Here is an 18138-nt window from a genome sequence, read left to right on the forward strand (position 1 = left end):
AAATCACAGACAACCCTTTTAAACTGACAGACATCCTATATCCATGGCTACTTCACATATTCAGGTAAAGGGGTATTCTCAAGTTGTCTTTTGAGCATTTCAGAGCTGTGCTTCTCCTTACAGTTTCTTTACATCTAGGTTGATAGCAGGGTGGGTTCTCCTTCTTGAGTGATAGCTCTGGTGAATAGAAGTGTAGTATTAGTAGTACTATAAAGCTCAGCACAAGTTCTGCTATAACACATTTTGCAATCAGTGATTTTTTTTTCTGAGTCTACACTGTTATCACTAGATTTACATATACAAATAACATTTCAACAAGCACACAGGTCAGCACAGTGAGAGCCATTAGTAGGAGACCTGCTGTGACAGCTGAGGGGCTGATGATTTATAACTGTATCTCTTCAGAAAATGAGAGGGTGTGGAGGGAGGTAAGCAGCTGACTGCTGTATATCAATGGACTTGAGAGATTTGACTGGGATGTTAAGAGTTAACCCTTCTCCTGGAATGGAACTCCCGCTGGGCTCCATGGAAACATCATATGGCTATTTCACATGTCCAGTAATTATCCTTCAGAATGGATCCAGCGGCAATGCATTGGCAAAAAAGCTGTGCAGACACAGCCTCTTAGTCTATCTTTAAAAAACTGATCTTTCTATGGAAAATGGATCCATGAATTAGCCATCCATTTTCTCCCATTTGTAATGGATCCAGGATCCAGTAAGCAAAAAATGGATCCTTTACAAATGAAAGAATAACGGATGGCTAATTAACGGATCCGTTTTCCATAGACTTCAATGTTAAAAAAAAACGGATCCAGCAGAGATCCGTTTTTTTAAAACAGACTAAAAAGTTGTTTCTGCAGGGATTGCTGTTGGATCCGTTCTAATGGATGATTACTGGACATGTGAACATAGCCTTAAAGATAAAATCTCTCATTGCAGGAGAATGACAGCAGATAGAAAAAGCAAGTCAATTGCACACTTGCTTATTTTCATGCTGTCTAACGAATTAAAGCAATTTAAGAACACCCCCTTTAAACCTGCATATGTGTCTATATATTCCAAAAACAGAAATACGACCGAATACAAATATTATCCTTTCAATATTTGATATCATGTCTATTATAGTTGCCATAATCATGGGTTTGTGTTGCTCATGTGCATTGTGTTTCCATGCATCTAAATGATGCTTTTGTATCTTCTCAGGTTCTATAGTATTGGCAATACAAATAACACATGACTGTTTTTCCTGCCCATTGAATTTATGAATTGCACAGTATACCAAGGGATCTGACAGCTCATATGCATGGAAATAAATCAAATACAACCTGATACCTTTAAAGTGTACAGAAATATGTGCATTTCATTTATTGCGATTTTTGCTTTTTAATTCCAGGAAGAGGTGCAGGGACCAGGAGGAGTTTTAAGCAGAGGATACTTTTTGTTCAGGGTATGTTATTTATAATTTTTTTAGAATGCAAAAAAAAATCTGACAAATATTTGTAGATTATGATATTAAAAAAAAGTTCTATTAATATGAATCTGTCACTAAATTCACCTGAGGGCAACATTATGTATGGGCAGAGACCCTGATTCCAACGATGCATCACTTGCTGGGCTCCTTGATGCAGTTTTGATAACATCCCTCTTTTCTCTGCTGAAGATGTAACAGTTCTCTGAATGTTGAGCTCTGTGTAACCCCACCCACATCACTGATTGACAGCTTTCTGTAGTAGCTTAGGTATCCATGGTTATGACCACTCATAAAGTGACAGTTAATTAACTGTTAGTGGTCATAAACATGAATACCTAAACTAATGCAATGCCCTGCACATGGGGTAAGTGACATAGAGAATCAGAAGAACTATATTACATTTCTAACTGGAGGTTTTTTCTAATATTATAATCATTACACCTACTACATATTGGGATAGGATCTTGGAGATGAGAATACCCCTTTAATTATACAAACCATAAAGCTTTATGGCCCCGATATTTTAAAACTGGCATGAACAAGGGGACTTGTTGGAGTCAGAGTCACCCGAGTCGTGTAGAGGCTCATGTCTCTTAATGAATCCAGCACGTCTAAAAAGTTACATGTGCCCCGTCATAAATCTTATTCCAGTCGGGGACTGGAGTAAGATTTCTGGAATAAGGTACACCGCAGCTCGTCATAAGCTGTGGCGTCACACTGAGCGGCAGCTGTAATCACTCACCGGCACTGACTGTCTGCTGTGTACAGATGCACTATAGAGCCGGCTGTCAGTCAGAGCCGGGGTGTGGTTACAGCAGCCGTTCACTATTAACTGAGCGGTGACTGAAGCCACCCCTGAGGCTGTCAGGAGGAATAAAGTTCATTTCCTTCCGGTAGCCGGGCTTTCAGTGTGGTGGCCACATGGCTGTAGAACGCAACCCCATATCTGAAGGTTTATGGCTTTTTTTTTTTACTTTAAAACTAGAAGTGACAATATGGCTACAGATATTACTAAATAAAAGATGTGAGACACCCTAGCTCCAGAATGGTGTTGAGGACCGAGTGTAGTAACTTACCACGGTGGGCCACATACTATATACCTACATCCTAATCCTTATGATTGCTATAAGGTAGATGTCAGGTCCCCCATTAACATGAATGCTTTGCTTGGGCAAGCATGAAGGTGTATTGTAATGGAAAATCTGTATGCCCCAAACCCTAATGCCCCTTTGCACTTCTCTAGGTTAATAGTGTGCCCCAAACACCCTAGTGTAACCCTGTAAGATCCAAAACACCTTTTCCTGACCACATACAATAAGCTCATCTCTTTCCTACACCATGTAATGGCCGGTGGCGTAAGGTTCTAAAAATATAAATTGCTCATTAAGAAAAGCTAGATCATGGGTATATTACCTGCCTAATTAAAAAGAAAACTTGATAATCTGTAGAACTCATTATGTAATTTGTTTTTCTTTTCCAGCCACGTAATGGAAGGAGATCAGCAGGTTTCCGCTAAGAGGTATATGGATCTAAATATATGTATATTATTTCTTGACTTCCTGCATTTAGAGCATTTCACAAAGCAAAATGATCAGCTTCAAAAATAAAAAAAATACATACCTGGTTATTACATAAGTTCTGTACATACACGATGTAAAGAATACATTAAGGGAATCTGTCATAGGAAACTAAAAAAAAAAACTTATATCGGGGACTTAGCCCCTATAAAGTTCACATTCGCAGTATATACCGTATTTTTCAGAGTATAAGATGCACTGGACCATAAGACGCAGCCAGGTTTTAGAGAAGGAAAATAGAAAAAAACTAAAGCAAAAAATGTGGTCATGATGCACTGTAATGGGGGAGGGGGTCTGCTGCTGACACTGTTATAGGGGTAATGTACCCCCAATTCTGTTCTAATATCCCCCATTCTGGTATATATGCCACCCCTCATCCTGATATATATATATATATATATATATATATATATATATATATACACATACATATACACACACACACAGTGGTGGCCAAAAGTATTGGCACCCCTGCCATTCTGTCAGATAATACTCAGTTTCTTCCTGAAAATTATTGCAATCACAAATTCTTTGGTATTATTATCTTCATTTAATTTGTCTTCAATGAAAAAACACAAAAAGAACTGTCCTAAAGCCAAATTGGATATAATTCCACACCAAACCCAAAAAAGGTGGTGGACAAAAGTACTGGCACTGTTTGAAAAATCATGTGATGCTTCTCTAATTCGTGTAATTAACAGCACCTGTAACTTACCTGTGGCACCTAACAGGTGTTGGCAATAACTAAATCACACTTGCAGCCAGTTAACATGGATTAAAGTTGACTCAACCTCTGTCCTGTGTCCTTGTGTGTACCACATTGAGCATGGAGAAAAGAAAGAAGACCAAAGAACTGTCTGAGGACTTGAGAAACCAAATTGTGAGGAAGCATGAGCAATCTCAAGGCTACAAGTCCATCTCCAAAGACCTGAATGTTCCTGTGTCATCCGTGCGCAGTGTCATCAAGAAGTTTAAAGCCCATGGCACTGTGGCTAACCTCCCCAGATGTGGACGGAAAAGAAAAATTGACGAGAGATTTCAACGCAAGATTGTGCGGATGGTGGATAAAGAACCTCGACTAACATCCAAACAAGTTCAAGCTGTCCTGCAGTCCGAGGGTACAACAGTGTCAACCTGTACTATCCGTTGGCGTCTGAATGAAAAGGGACTGTATGGTAGGATACCCAGGAAGACCCCACTTCTTACCTCGAGACATAAAAAAGCCAGGCTGGAGTTTGCCAAAACTTACCTGAGAAAGCCTAAAACGTTTTGGAAGAATGTTCTCTGGTCAGATGAGACAAAAGTAGAGCTTTTTGGGAAAAAGCATCAACATAGAGTGTACAGGAAAAAAAAAGAGGCATTCAAAGAAAAGAACACGGTCCCTACAGTCAAACATGGCGGAGGTTCCCTGATGTTTTGGGGTTGCTTTGCTGCCTCTGGCACTGGACTGCTTGACCGTCTGCATGGCATTATGAAGTCTGAAGACTACCAACAAATTTTGCAGCATAATGTAGGGCCCAGTGTGAGAAAGCTGGGTCTCCCTCAGAGGTCATGGGTCTTCCAGCAGGACAATGACCCAAAACACACTTCCAAAAGCACTATAAAATGGTTTGAGAGAAAGCACTGGAGACTTCTAAGGTGGCTAGAAATGAGTCCAGACCTGAGTCCCATAGAACACCTGTGGAGAGATCTCAAAATGGCAGTTTGGAGAAGGCACCCTTCAAATATCAGGGACCTGGAGCAGTTTGCCAAAGAAGAATGGTCTACAATTCCAGCAGAGCATTGTAAGAAACTCATTGATGGTTACCGGAAGCGGTTGTTCGCAGTTATTTTGGCTAAAGGTTGTGCAACCAAGTATTAGGCTGAGGGTGCCAATACTTTTGTCTGGCCCATTTTTGGAGTTTTGTGTGAAATGATCAATGATTTGATTTTTGCTTCATTCTCTTTTGTGTTTTTTCCTTGCAAGCAAAGAATTTGTGATTGCAATCATTTTCAGGAAGAAACTGAGTATTATCTGACAGAATTGCAGGGGTGCCAATACTTTTGGCCACCACTGTATATATATATATATATATATATATATATATATATATATATATATATATATATGCAGGGGTGCAGGGACCAGGAGGAGTTTTAAGCAGAGGATACTTTTTGTTCAGGGTATGTTATTTATAATTTTTTTAGAATGCAAAAAAAATCTGACATATATTTGTAGATTATGATATTAAAAAAAGTTCTATTAATATGAATGTCACTAAATTCACCTGAGAGCAACATTATGTATGGGCAGAGACCCTGATTCCAACGATGCATGACTTGCTGGGCTCCTTGATGCAGTTTTGATAACATCCCTCTTTTCTCTGCTGAAGATGTAACAGTTCTCTGAATGTTGAGCTCTGTGTAACCCCACCCACATCACTGATTGACAGCTTTCTGTAGTAGCTTAGGTATCCATGGTTACGACCACTCATAAAATGACAGTTAGTTAACTGTTAGTGGTCATAAACATGAATACCTAAACTATTGCAATGCCCTGCACATGGGGTAAGTGACATAGCGAATCAGAAGAACAGTATTACATTTCTAACTGGAGTTTTTTTCTAATATTATCATTACACCTACTACATATTGGGATAGGATCTTGGAGATGGGAATACCCCTTTTAATTATACAAAGAATAAAGCTTTATGGCCCCGATATTTTAAAAACTAGCATGAACAAGGGGACTTGTTGGAGTCAGAGTCACCTGTGTCGTGTAGAGGCTCATGTCTCTTAATGAATCCAGCACGTCTGAAAAGTTAAATGTGCCCCGCCATAAATATATATGGCCCTCCATCCTTGTATACATGGTCCCCCATTCTGGTATACATGGTCCCCCCATCCTCGTAAACATGGCCCCCCATCCTCGTAAACATGGCCCCCATTCTAATCCAGATATACATGGTTTTCTCATCCCCATCCTCGTATACATGGCCCCCTCATCCTCATCCTGGTATACATGGCCCCCTCATCCTCATCCTGGTATACATGGCTCCCCCATCCCCATCCTGGTATACATGTCCCCCTCATCCCCATCCTGGTATACATGGCCCCCTCATCCCCATCCTGGTATACATTGTCCCCTCATCCTGGTATACATGACCCACTCATCCCCATCCTGGTATACATGGCCCCCTCATCCCCATCCTGGTATGCATGTCCCCCTCATCCCCATCCTGGTATGCCTCTCCCCCTTATCCCCATCCTGGTATACATGACCCTCTCATCCCCATCCTGGTATACATTGCCCCTCATCCCCATCCTGGTATACATGGCCCCATCATCCCCATCCTGGTATACATGGCCCCTCATACCCATTCTGGTATACATGCCCCTGCCCATCCTGGTATACATGACCCCCCATCCCCTTTCTGGTATGCATGGCCCCGTCATCCTCATCCTGGTATGATTGGTGATTGGCCCCCTCATCCCCATCCTGGTATACATGACCCCCTCATCCCCATCCTGGTATGCATGGCCCAGTCATCCTCATCCTGGTATTCATGGCCCCCTCATCCTCATCCTGGTATACATGGCCCCCTCATCCTCATCCTGGTATGCATGTATGCATGGCCCCCTCATCCTCATCCTGGTATGCATGGCCCCCTCATCCCCATCCTGGTATGCATGACCCCCCCCCCCATCTCCATCTTGCTATACATGGCTCCCCATACCCATTCTGGTATACATGGCCCCCGCATCCTGGTATACATGACCCCCTCATCCCCATCCTGGTATACATGACCCCCTCATCCCCATCCTGGTATGCATTGCCCCTTCATCCCCATCCTGGTATGCTCAGCCTACTCATCCCCATCCTGGTATACATGGCCCTCTCATCCACATCCTGGTATGCATGACCCCCCATCTACATTCTGGTATGCATGATCCCCCATCCTGGTATACATGACCCCCTCATCTCCATCCTAGTATCCATGGTCCCCCCATCCTGGTGTATATGACATCCATAACGCTGGATATGTAAAAAAAATAAAGGGTTCTACTCCCCTCTGCTCAAGCGCTGCGTCCTGTTCTGATGCCAGCAGCTGATTTCGGCGTGTAAGCAGTGCATGACATAACTGCCATGCACCCTCACACGCTGAGGTCACCTGCCGGAATATTCACTGCTCCCCACACCGGGACTATGGGCGTGTGGAGCAGTGAATATTCATTTTCTTTAATAGTGGACAAACTGTAGCTGCTGCCGTCAACTTCCTGCAGCTGCTCGGTAAACATGTGTGCCCGCTGTTAGGCCAGTTTCACACGTCCAGATATTTCCGGTAACGGAAAAACCCATAATGGAGATATCAGTGTCCGTGTGTCCATGTGCAACTGTGCAGCGAGCGGCCCCAGAGCTGCGCTCAGCGAATGGTGTGCTGTCACTCACTGAGATCAGCGGAGGTCCGGGGCCCAATTGCTGCGGGAGTCATTCTCCCCGGCTACTCTGCTGAGCGGTCGCATGGATTACAGCATGGGATGCTTAGGAGGATGAGGATTTTTTTATTTTATTCTTATTTTTACAGGTGAAGACACCAGGAGCAGACATTACAACTCTCATCATTATTCCCTGCTGGTGCTGATCGCAGCGCCAGAAGGGTACTATGATGAGGGCAGCATTCAGCACCCGGCGCTTGGGAACAGCGCTAACTGTACCGCTGATTGCCAAGCGCCGGTACATGTCACACGGATGGCATCCGTGTGCGGCACGTGTTTACACTGACCCATTGACTTGAATGGGTCCGTGTGATCCGTGCTGCCTGCCAAAAACTGACATGTCTACGTATGGAGCACACGGACACATGGTCTGTGGAAACACACTGATGTGTGCGCAGACCCATAGATTTGAATGGGTCTACGTGTGTCAGTATATATAACATGAGATTGTCAGCTCACTTTCTCCTTTGGTTACCGCGTCCTCCGGGCTGCACGGATCCACTGGGTGAAATTCAATATGCACAAAATAATAAGCATCCAGCGCCTTTTTTGACGAATTATCCCAGGAAATCCAAGGTTTCTTAAAACATCCGTTTATTTCTTAATATTAAAAACAGGTAACAAGACGGTCAGGCAATTGGGATACACTCATGATTGCAAACAAGGCATAGAAACATAGGCATAGTTTCTATGCCTTGTTTGCAATCATGAGTGTATCCCAATTGCCTGACCGTCTTGTTACCTGTTTTTAATATGAAGAAAAAAAACGGATGTTTTAACAAACCTTGGATTTCCTGGGATCATTTGTCCAAAAAGGCGCTGGATGCTTATTACGTGTGTCAGTGTCTCCAGTACGTGTGGAAACTGTCACCACACGTACCGGAAATACTAACGAGTGAAAGAGCCCTTAAAATGAATATTCACTGCTCCCCACGCCCACAGGAGTAGGGAGCAGTGAATATTCATTCTCTTTAGTAGCGTGCACAGTGTTATCCGCAGCAGGCGGCTGCTGCCATTGTGACCTGCACCTCCACCGCTGTTGCTCCCCTCCCCCATCCACAGCCACAGCAACATAAATTACATTCGGACTATAAGACGCACCCCCCACTATCCTCCAAAATTTTGGAGGAAAAAAGTGCGTCTTATAGTTCGAAAAATATGGTATTTTATTGTTGTAATTAGTTTGAAAACACACTATATCCCATTTGTAAATGAGGAAGCTTTGGTGTACCCTTGGCGTGGCCAAGAGGTTGGTGCACCGTTATACTCTTGTCGATTTGCATACTGAGCATTTCCTTGACTCTGACAGCCAGAGCAAGTGCTGCCTGAGCCCCAACTGCAGTCACTGCACACTGACCGTAAAGGAATCAGCTGTGTGGACACAGTACTCGGGTGCGCCACCTTTCTTCATTGCCTCATGAAATTAGACACTGCTGACTAAACTGATACACCCAGAAGTGGACTAAGCAGCTTCAGAGAGAACCAGATACATATTCCTGCTGCATTCAGGTTTTTTTTCATGCCAATTCGGCATGATGAAGAAAGTGCAGCATGCTGCGATTTGCAGCGCAAATCGGATCGCACTCATACATTCAAGTCTACGGGTGCATGGAAATCATCGGAATGCACTCGGATGACAACTGAGTGCAGTCTGATTTCAGCAAACTAATACAATGTAGAAGATGGAGAAATTTTGTTCTCCATCTTCTCATCTGTGCTATGATTCTCTCACACTAAGCTGACACTGGTCAAACTCTGATCTCAGTTTTATCAATTAGCATAATTGATCTGATACTCTCATGTGAGTACAGTATACCCTAAAGATTATATTAGACAATTGCACACAGAGAAATCCCCTTATATATACTCTTATATAGTGGTGATATCAGGATTGGTTCTATTAGTAGCAGTATCAAAAGACAAGTTTGCAAGGGGAAGCAAAATTTCTGCACTTGTGTTTAGAACTTGCCCACTTTGCTTCTGTTGCTTCCACAATTGACCAGCACTTTGATAAAAGTAATTTCACGGGTAATTAAAGAATTTTCATTGTAGATCTATACTTAGGACAGGCTAATAATGTGTAATTAGTGAATAGGTTATCCTTAGGACCATCAGCAATGATCAGAACAGAGGACCATGTACCATTCAATGTTTATCAAAAGGAACTGCCATGTTGAAGTGGTTATAGCTCTGTAGAGAGTCCAACAACCCACTTGGTCTTCTGATTGGTGCATAGTATCAACTATTAATGGAAATTCCTGAAAATATGTAATTCCAAATCTATAGGAACTCCTTTGATGTGATTTTAGAGATATTATTAAAGGGGAAGAAATGGTAGAAGTACTAGCAAAAACATTGCAAGTTTTTTGCAATTGTAGCAATTAGCTAACTGAGCTCCGCTGAAAGTATTGAACCCCTTTTAATTGCATCCTATACATTCTAGAAATATTCCAGAAGATCTAAATTCCAATCTCATTAATGCATGTAAATAATTTTGACAATTTTAAACATCTACAGTTATATGAAAAAGTTTGGGCACCCCTATTAATCTTAAGCTTAATGTTTTCTAAAAATTGGTGTTTTTGCAACAGCTATTTCAGTTTGATATATGTAATAACTGTTGGACACAGTAATGTTTCTGCTTTGAAATGAGGTTTATTGTGCTAACAGAAAATGTGCAATCTGCATTCAAACAAAATTTGACAGGTGCATAAGTATGGGCACCTCACCAGAAAAGTGACATTAATATTTAGTAGATCCTCCTTTTGCAAAAATAACAGCCTCTAGTCGCTTCCTGTAGCTTTTAATGATTTCCTGGATCCTGGATGAACGTATTTTTGACCATTCCTCTTTACAAAACAATTCCAGTTCAGTTAAGTTTGATGGTCGCCGAGCATGGACAGCCCTCTTTAAATGATCCCACAGATGTTCAATGATATTCAGGTCTGGGGACTGGGATGGCCATTCCAGAACATTGTAATTGTTCCTTTGCATGAATGCCTGAGTAGATTTGGAGTGGTGTTTTGGATCATTGTCTTGCTTAAAGATCCATCCCCTGCGTAACTTCAACTTTATCACTGATTCTTGATCATTATTGTCAAGAATCTGCTGATACTGAGTGGAATCCATGCGTCCCTCAACTTTAACAAGATTCCCGGTGCCGGCATTGGCCACACAGCCCCAAAGCATGATGGAACCTCCACCAAATTTTACTGTGGGTAGCAAGTGTTTTTCTTGGTATGCTGTGTTTTTTTGCCGCCATGCATAACGCCTTTTTGTATGACCAAACAACTCAATCTTGGTTTCATCAGTCCACAGGACCTTCTTCCAAAAAGAAATTGGCTTCTCCAAATGTGCTTTTGCATACCTCAGCCAACTCTGTTTGTGGCGTGCTTGCAGAAACGGCTTCTTTCGCATCACTCTCCCATACAGCTTCTCCTTGTGCAAAGTGCATTGTATAGTTGACCGATGCACAGTGACACCATCTGCAGCAAGTTGATGTTGCAGCTCTCTGGAGGGGGTCTGAGGATTGTCCTTGACTGATCTCACCATTCTTCTTCTCTGCCTTTCTGATATTTTTCTTGGCCTGCCACTTCTGGCCTTAACAAGAACTGTCCCTGTGTTCTTCCATTTCCTTACTATGTTGCTCACAGTGGAAACTGACAGGTTAAATCTCTGAGACAGCTTTTTGTATCCTTCCCCTGAACAACTATGTTGAATAATCTTTGTTTTCAGATCATTTGACAGCTGTTTTGAGGAGCCCATGATGCCACTCTTCAGAGGAGATTCAAACAGGAGAACAACTTGCAAGTGGCCACTTTAAGTAGCTTTTCTCTTGATTGCATACACCTGGCTATGAAGTTCAAAGCTCAATGAGGTTACAAAACCAAAAAAAGTGCTTTAGTAAGTCAGTAAAAAGTAGGTAGGAGTATTTAAAACAAGAAAATGATAAGGGTGCCCATACTTATGCACCTGTCAAATTTTGTTTGAATGCAGATTGCACATTTTCTGTTAGTACAATAAACCTCATTTCAAGGCAGAAACATTACTGTGTCCAACAGTTATTACATATATCAAACTGAAATAGCTGTTGCAAAAACACCAATTTTAAGAAAACATTAGCTTAAAATTAATAGGGGTGCCCAAACTTTTTCATATAAATGTATCTATGCTTAGGCTACTAGGGTATCTTATTTTATGTCCAAGTGCAAGAAAAGAAGGATAGAGTTTAATCATCTGATAGTTTGGTGGGATCAGCCAAGAATCTGATGTGCATGGGGGTCTCCTAACTCTCTCCCTACAGATTATGGGTCAGACGGTTAGCATTTCAACACTTGATCCTTTTATTTTCAGAGACAATCTGGTAGTGGCCAAGTGCTCTTGTGTGTGGGGAGTCGAGAAAGATGGCTGTCACTCTGCCAACTGCTATATTATGTGTATGACCAACTTCAATATGTCTAAATATTGGATATTAACAGAGACTGCAAGGCAAAGACTTGCACACGTTCACCTTAAAGGGGTTGTTCGGTGTGTGTTCGGTGTGTGACTGCAGACCTATGAATAACCCCAGCGCAGGCACTGTGCACTGCGAGGATTCACCGGTTTCCGAGCCGGGACCGGCGGGTATGTATGCGTTATGCATACTGCCGGGCAGAATCCGACTAGTAGGCACAGCCTTGCTCCATACACTTGTATTGAGCGAGGCCACACCCACTGGATAGCCATGTCACTATTCGGGCCCCAGCCTTGTTCTATACAAGTGTATGGAGCAAGGCTGCGCCCACTAGACAGGCTCATGTCCGGATTATGCATAACGCATATGTACCCGCTGATCCCAGCTCAGAAACCGGCGAATTCCCGCAGGGCACAGTGCATACGCTGGGGGGATTCCTAAGTCTTCAGTCACTCAGAGTGACGGCAGACTTATCGATTTAGACCGGACAACCACTTTAAATAGCTTTATTGGTAAAATACTGGTATTTCTCTATACAATCAGCAAAGAGTAAATGCATTACATAAAATGTTTCAGTAGATATTGATCCTGTACCTTCACTGTCTTATTCTTGTTTGTCGTGTCTACTACTGTGTTAAAAATTAATTGATGAAAAATGGCAAAATTGATGGGTCTTGACTTTGCAGCCTGTCTACATTTACAGGATGTTGGGTATCATTACATTTAATGCATTGGGCAATTTAAGCTTCTTATTTAGATTAGTGTACAACAGGGCAGGAATCCAGACTCTCTGTCTATACCGTGCCTGATAGTGCTATTCTGTTTGACTATTTATTGACATCAGGCTCCCTTTGTCTGGTACCCTAAAATTATGTTTCAACTGTATAATCTCCTTTTAATGAATCAGCCAGTTCACCATTTTAATTTACCAAGAAGAATGAGAAGCCTTATTTCCCATTAGTACTATTTATATGGCACGATCATTTCTTTTAGCATATATTTGGGTTATATATTATTAACAAAGGTATAATACAATGGAGCATACAGTTCAACCAATGCAAATGTAGTGTAGACTGGATACTTTAGGAAAGAGCATGGTGCCCATACAATATAGAAATACCAGGAAAGACTTTAAAGGGGTGGTGCAATGCCTACAAAGCACATTTCTTAAGCCCTAACCACTTGGGTAATTTATGTTATTAGTAAATTCCCTACACTTTTCCTCATCCTGCTGTTTCCTATATGTGTTTTTTTTTTACTTTACTTTCTCTGATGTATCGTTTGAGAGGAGTCTTAACCAGAATGTCACAGGAGGCTGGGGCTGCACTCGCTTTTCTGCAGCAGCGTTTATCATACCTACTGAAAAAGGCGCTCATCAGGGGGCGGCGCTGTGGTCACTTAGCACAGCAGCTACTGTCCCCGCCATACCCTGATGATATCCTGGTACAGTAAAAGTGATTGAGAAGTGACCACACCTTCAGTCACCGCCGCTGTCACAATCACTGCTTCTAACATTGAAGTATCTTTCCCTTGAAATGAATTGTCACCAGGGGACGGTAATAGAGGCAGTGTGAGTGGGTGATAGAGAGAGTTACTTTTGCCTTTAACTTCTTTTACACCTTTTTAGAGCATGTTCTGCAAAATGTTGCCAATTTTGTGTAGAAATTTTTGGCATCCAAAAAATTCACACAGTTGGGGGGGGGGTGGAAACAGAGGATATTTACGCAGAAATTTTGCAACTTTTATAAATGAATCTAAAACATCTGTAAAAGAAATATTGATGTAAAAATCAGAAAATTAACTAAACAAGAAAAGACAAGTTTTAAAAGGAGCAATTTTTTTTGTTGAAAATAAAACAATTACTAGTAGTTATAATACTTATAGATAGTTATTGACACAAAAAAATGGCAAAAATCTAATAAGGAATTAGGCCCATAGTTTTTCTAATCATCTGGAAAAAAAAACACAGAATAAAAAAAACTTCTGTGTGATCATGCCCTAATGAATTAAAATGCAACACCAAAGGCACTTTTAAAAACTGGAAAGAAAAATGTGTAAAATTCATGAAGTTTTTGTACTAGGAAAAAAATATACAAAAAAGATTGTTTGAAGAAAGGCCTTCAATTGCTACAAAAAGCACCCTCAAAGCACATGGAAAATACAGTATTAAAAATACAGACAATTCATAGGTTTTTATCAGCATTTAAAAACATTAAAAAGCAAAATTTGTGTGAATAAGACCTTAAAGCAGCTTCAAAGGTAGAGTCTCAGTGATTCCTAAGAAAGAAGACCTGAAAATTCTACTGTTTTTAAAATGCATAGTGAAGACACCAGGGTGGTGTAACAAAATAAAATTATCTTCTGCACCAGTGCCATTTCACCACACTAGGTATTGTGTCCCCACAAGTCTCCAGACATCAACATCTGGAGGAGGGATCATATGATAGCTGCAGCCAATCTGTGGCCAATGATCGGTTGCAGCCTTGATATTTCCACCAAACATTAAGAAAGAGGTTTCTTCTTGTTCAGATGACAAAAGATTGGTGTGGGACACAGTATCTAGTGCAAAGGACCGACACTGGTGGGAGGTGAATATAAATTTTATTTTTTACACCATCCTACGCCCATTAATAATGTTTAAAGTAGGAGACAACCTTCTTAAAAGGGAATGTGTCAACTATATATTTGACTAATTAAAACCAGGTACTGAGACATTTTTTTATTACTAATCTGTTTAATTGTCTGATATACAGTTTTGGGAGGAGCTATAAAAATACCTATTGTAAATGGAGAATCCTATGTTATCTATACATGTAATATGTGTAATCCGGTCTGTGATGATAATGAGTTGACTACTGAGATGTGGCAAATTGAAGATGTTAGGAATTTTTTTTTTTTTTTAAACAAAAAAAATTGTATCCAATTTCAGATCGATGAAGGTCCAACACACAGTACAGCCAGCAATCAGCTAAACAGCACAGCCCCATTAAATGTGCAATGACCGCTGGGGGTTATTGAACCCTCACCAATCTATTATTGATGATCTATCCTAAGGAAAGCTCAACAATAAAAAAAAAAGTTGTGGAACAACCATTTAAACAATAGATCAATTTCTGACGACACATTCCCTTTGAACAGACAGGTTTGCCAAATGCAAGCTTTGTAAAATTTCATTTTAGCAAGTTCTATATTGCAGTAGTTGGCATTTGATTACTATTTTACAATAATGGACATACATGTCTTTAACCTTATCATTTCTTTCTTTCAGATAGCTGATGAAGGCTTAAGTACACAGACTTGGACACCCCATATTGTAAACTTGTAACAATCTTTCACAATAGAATGTAAAGGATATTATCAAATTATTTTTGGCCACAACTGCCAAATTTTCCTTAATTTCTTACTTCTATTAAAAGCATATTAAAACATTGTTTTTCAGTGCTCTACTGTGTATTACTATGGTGTATAATGAGAATGACTAATGACAGGTGCAGCTGAAGAACTCTGCATGCAGAATGCTGCCACGCCGAAAGTTGCTGGATGCGTCTATAATGTCTTGTAAATAAATGCACTTCTCCGATCACTGTTTTAAAACATTTTGTATCTGTTAGACTGAATGTTTCATTTATTTACACAGCTGTTATATTACATGTGTCACTATCAACCAGATGAATGCAACTCATGTACTTTGTTTTTGCCTTATTGTAGTGAAAAGTTACGCTAAATAAAGTTACCTTTTATTTTAACAAATTCACAAAAAGTTGCTCTCTTGCAAGGTAAATATAAGTTGCTCTCTAGCAAGGTAAATATATCTAATAATCAGTTTATCCTCAATCCATGAATTTATAACTATTAGGGTATGTTTACACGTCACAGTGTTTTACTGTGGATTCAAAAATACAAGAATAAATTGGTTCACATACATAAAATAACAGTTTACTTAAAGAAGCACTCCCATCTAGATTATATTATTTTTTATTACATGTGTGCATGTAATGTACTGTGAGTGTATTAATATAGTCACCTACCTGGATCTCCTGGATCCAGCGCAACTCTGCTTCTCAGTGACGTCACCGCAGTTCCAACTTTCCAGCTCACTTTATACTTTGTGTGAGCCGGAAGTGTCTTTTACAATGTAAGTCTATGGAGTCTTGCTCTGAGCGTCGTTCTGACACTCCATAGACTTACATTGTAAACCACTTTTGGGTCATACAGAGTGCAGCGTGACCCAGAGAATCACTGAGAAGCGAAGCAGATCAGCACTGAACACTGGAGAGAGTAGCGGTGGGTAGTATACTAATATAGTCACACTATATTACATGCATATATACACACATTTAATATAAAAAATAAAGATGGGAGTGCTTCTTTAAAGGTAATGCCTCATCAGAAAATGACCTATTATTTAAATTACATTTTTGTATTTTTACCAATTTGTTTACACAATCTGTATTAAAAAATATGACAGTTTTCAATTTTCAACTGGCCACTAAAGCTATTTTAGACTCACACCTAAGGTTCTTTCTAGAAGACTCTTTAGCCGTCTCTTTATCATCACACACAGGATTACAGTGCTTGGTAACACCTCTATACACAGCTAATAGCACAGGATCTACCATTCATAACAATTAATATCACAGCTGAACTCCTCCTACTTCCTTTACAATAGAAGAGTAGGAAGTACGAGTCTGGAATAGAACAGGAAGTACGAGTCTGGAATAGAACAGGAAGTACGAGTCTGGAATAGCCTCAGTGGCCAGTATGCAAGATTTCAATTTTTTTTTAATACATATTGGGAATAAAACATTTCAAAAAAAATTTTTAAAAATACACTTAACATAAAAACTTGGCTTAAATAATGGGCAATTTTCTTATGACAGATTCCCATTAAGCGAAGCAGAAAAAGCATATAGAAACGGCAAAATATACAATTTATCAAAAGATATACTACATATCAAAATATTTAATCAACAGCTACATACAAGAGACAATACATAAAATATATATATAGTACATTAACAAAAATAAGGGCTAATAAAAATGCATTATACTCTATTAACCTCCATGATGTCATCTGGTGGAGCCCAAGTTGTACAACTAGAATCCAGACTTCTTCCTGAGAGTAGGCTTAACTTTCTGCATCTACATTTCAATCTAGGTTCCTTAAGAGTTAATCATTTCAAAAGTTCCTTGTTCTGGATTATATTGGTACATACAGTATAATTACATGCTTGAAGTCAACATGTCACTGTAGAATTCATCCCTGATTTCAACTATTTAATTAGACACACAAAGATAATTCAGGATAGGGACATTCCAAAGTGCTTGGCTCTGGACCTGTGGAGAATGATAAAACCAGACCACTGTTTAGACAAAGGACAGAGATCATCAAGAACACAAAGCATCTTCAGAAGTATGTAGGTTTAGAAAAAGAACAACAGAGCTCAGATTGAACGCCAGATGCAGAAGGTTGAAGTAAACCTGTCATTTCAGGTAACTTTTCAGAAGAAACTGTCAGGTGACCTGTATGCGTCATTCTTCAACCGTTTTCCCGTCTGCAAGCTGTATTTCTAATATTCAGTTGTCTTGGAGCTAGTGGGTGATGCTAGCTGCTATAATGTCCCATATTCACAGCACACACAGACATTATGGGTTACTGCTCTCTTCTCTCTGTATAGCGCACAGACAGACATTATACAGCAGTGCTGAGCATTGTAGCTGTGAAACCTGCTATCTGGTTGAGGTAAACACTTAGGGCACAATCACACATTAGTTTTATCACCCATTTGCTGTTCCTTAAATAAAAAACAGCATATGCACCTACGTTGTTTAATGCCACTGTTCACATGTGGGTCTTGTTTGTTTATTCCATTAAACTCAGAACATGTCCTATTCTAAACAGTTTCTGGGGTTCAGATTCGGTCATGCACTGTCTGGCACTGCATTAAAGAGAAACTGTCACCATGAAAATGCAGTCCAATCTGCAGGCACCATGTTATAGAACAGGGGAAACTGTAGATTTGATATGTAGATTTGTGAGAAAAGATTCAGTATTTGTATTAATCATTTAGACCTCTGCTCTTTCTGGGGTTTTCGGTCCAGTGGGCGGTCCTATAAGTGACTGACAGCTATCACTGTATGCACACTTATACAGAGACA

General features: G+C 40.3%; 1 protein-coding gene across 5 annotated transcripts in view; it reads left to right on the forward strand.

The window, feature by feature from the left end:
* The window catches only part of NMU (neuromedin U), a 139198-nt gene extending 123789 nt beyond the window's left edge, over positions 1 to 15409 (forward strand). For all 5 annotated transcript variants that reach the window (XM_073645469.1, XM_073645470.1, XM_073645468.1 and 2 more), the window contains 3 exons: positions 1396 to 1449; positions 2954 to 2992; positions 15248 to 15409. In XM_073645469.1, coding sequence (XP_073501570.1) covers positions 1396 to 1449; positions 2954 to 2989 — 90 coding nt within the window. In that variant the 3' untranslated portion in view covers positions 2990 to 2992; positions 15248 to 15409. The remainder of the gene's footprint in view (positions 1 to 1395; positions 1450 to 2953; positions 2993 to 15247) is intronic.
* Positions 15410 to 18138: the final 2729 nt, after the last annotated feature.

Source organism: Phyllobates terribilis, unplaced genomic scaffold (genome assembly GCF_046119375.1).
Source record: "Phyllobates terribilis strain yellow unplaced genomic scaffold, ASM4611937v1 Scaffold_1__5_contigs__length_1240528914, whole genome shotgun sequence".
Lineage (NCBI taxonomy): Eukaryota > Metazoa > Chordata > Amphibia > Anura > Dendrobatidae > Phyllobates > Phyllobates terribilis.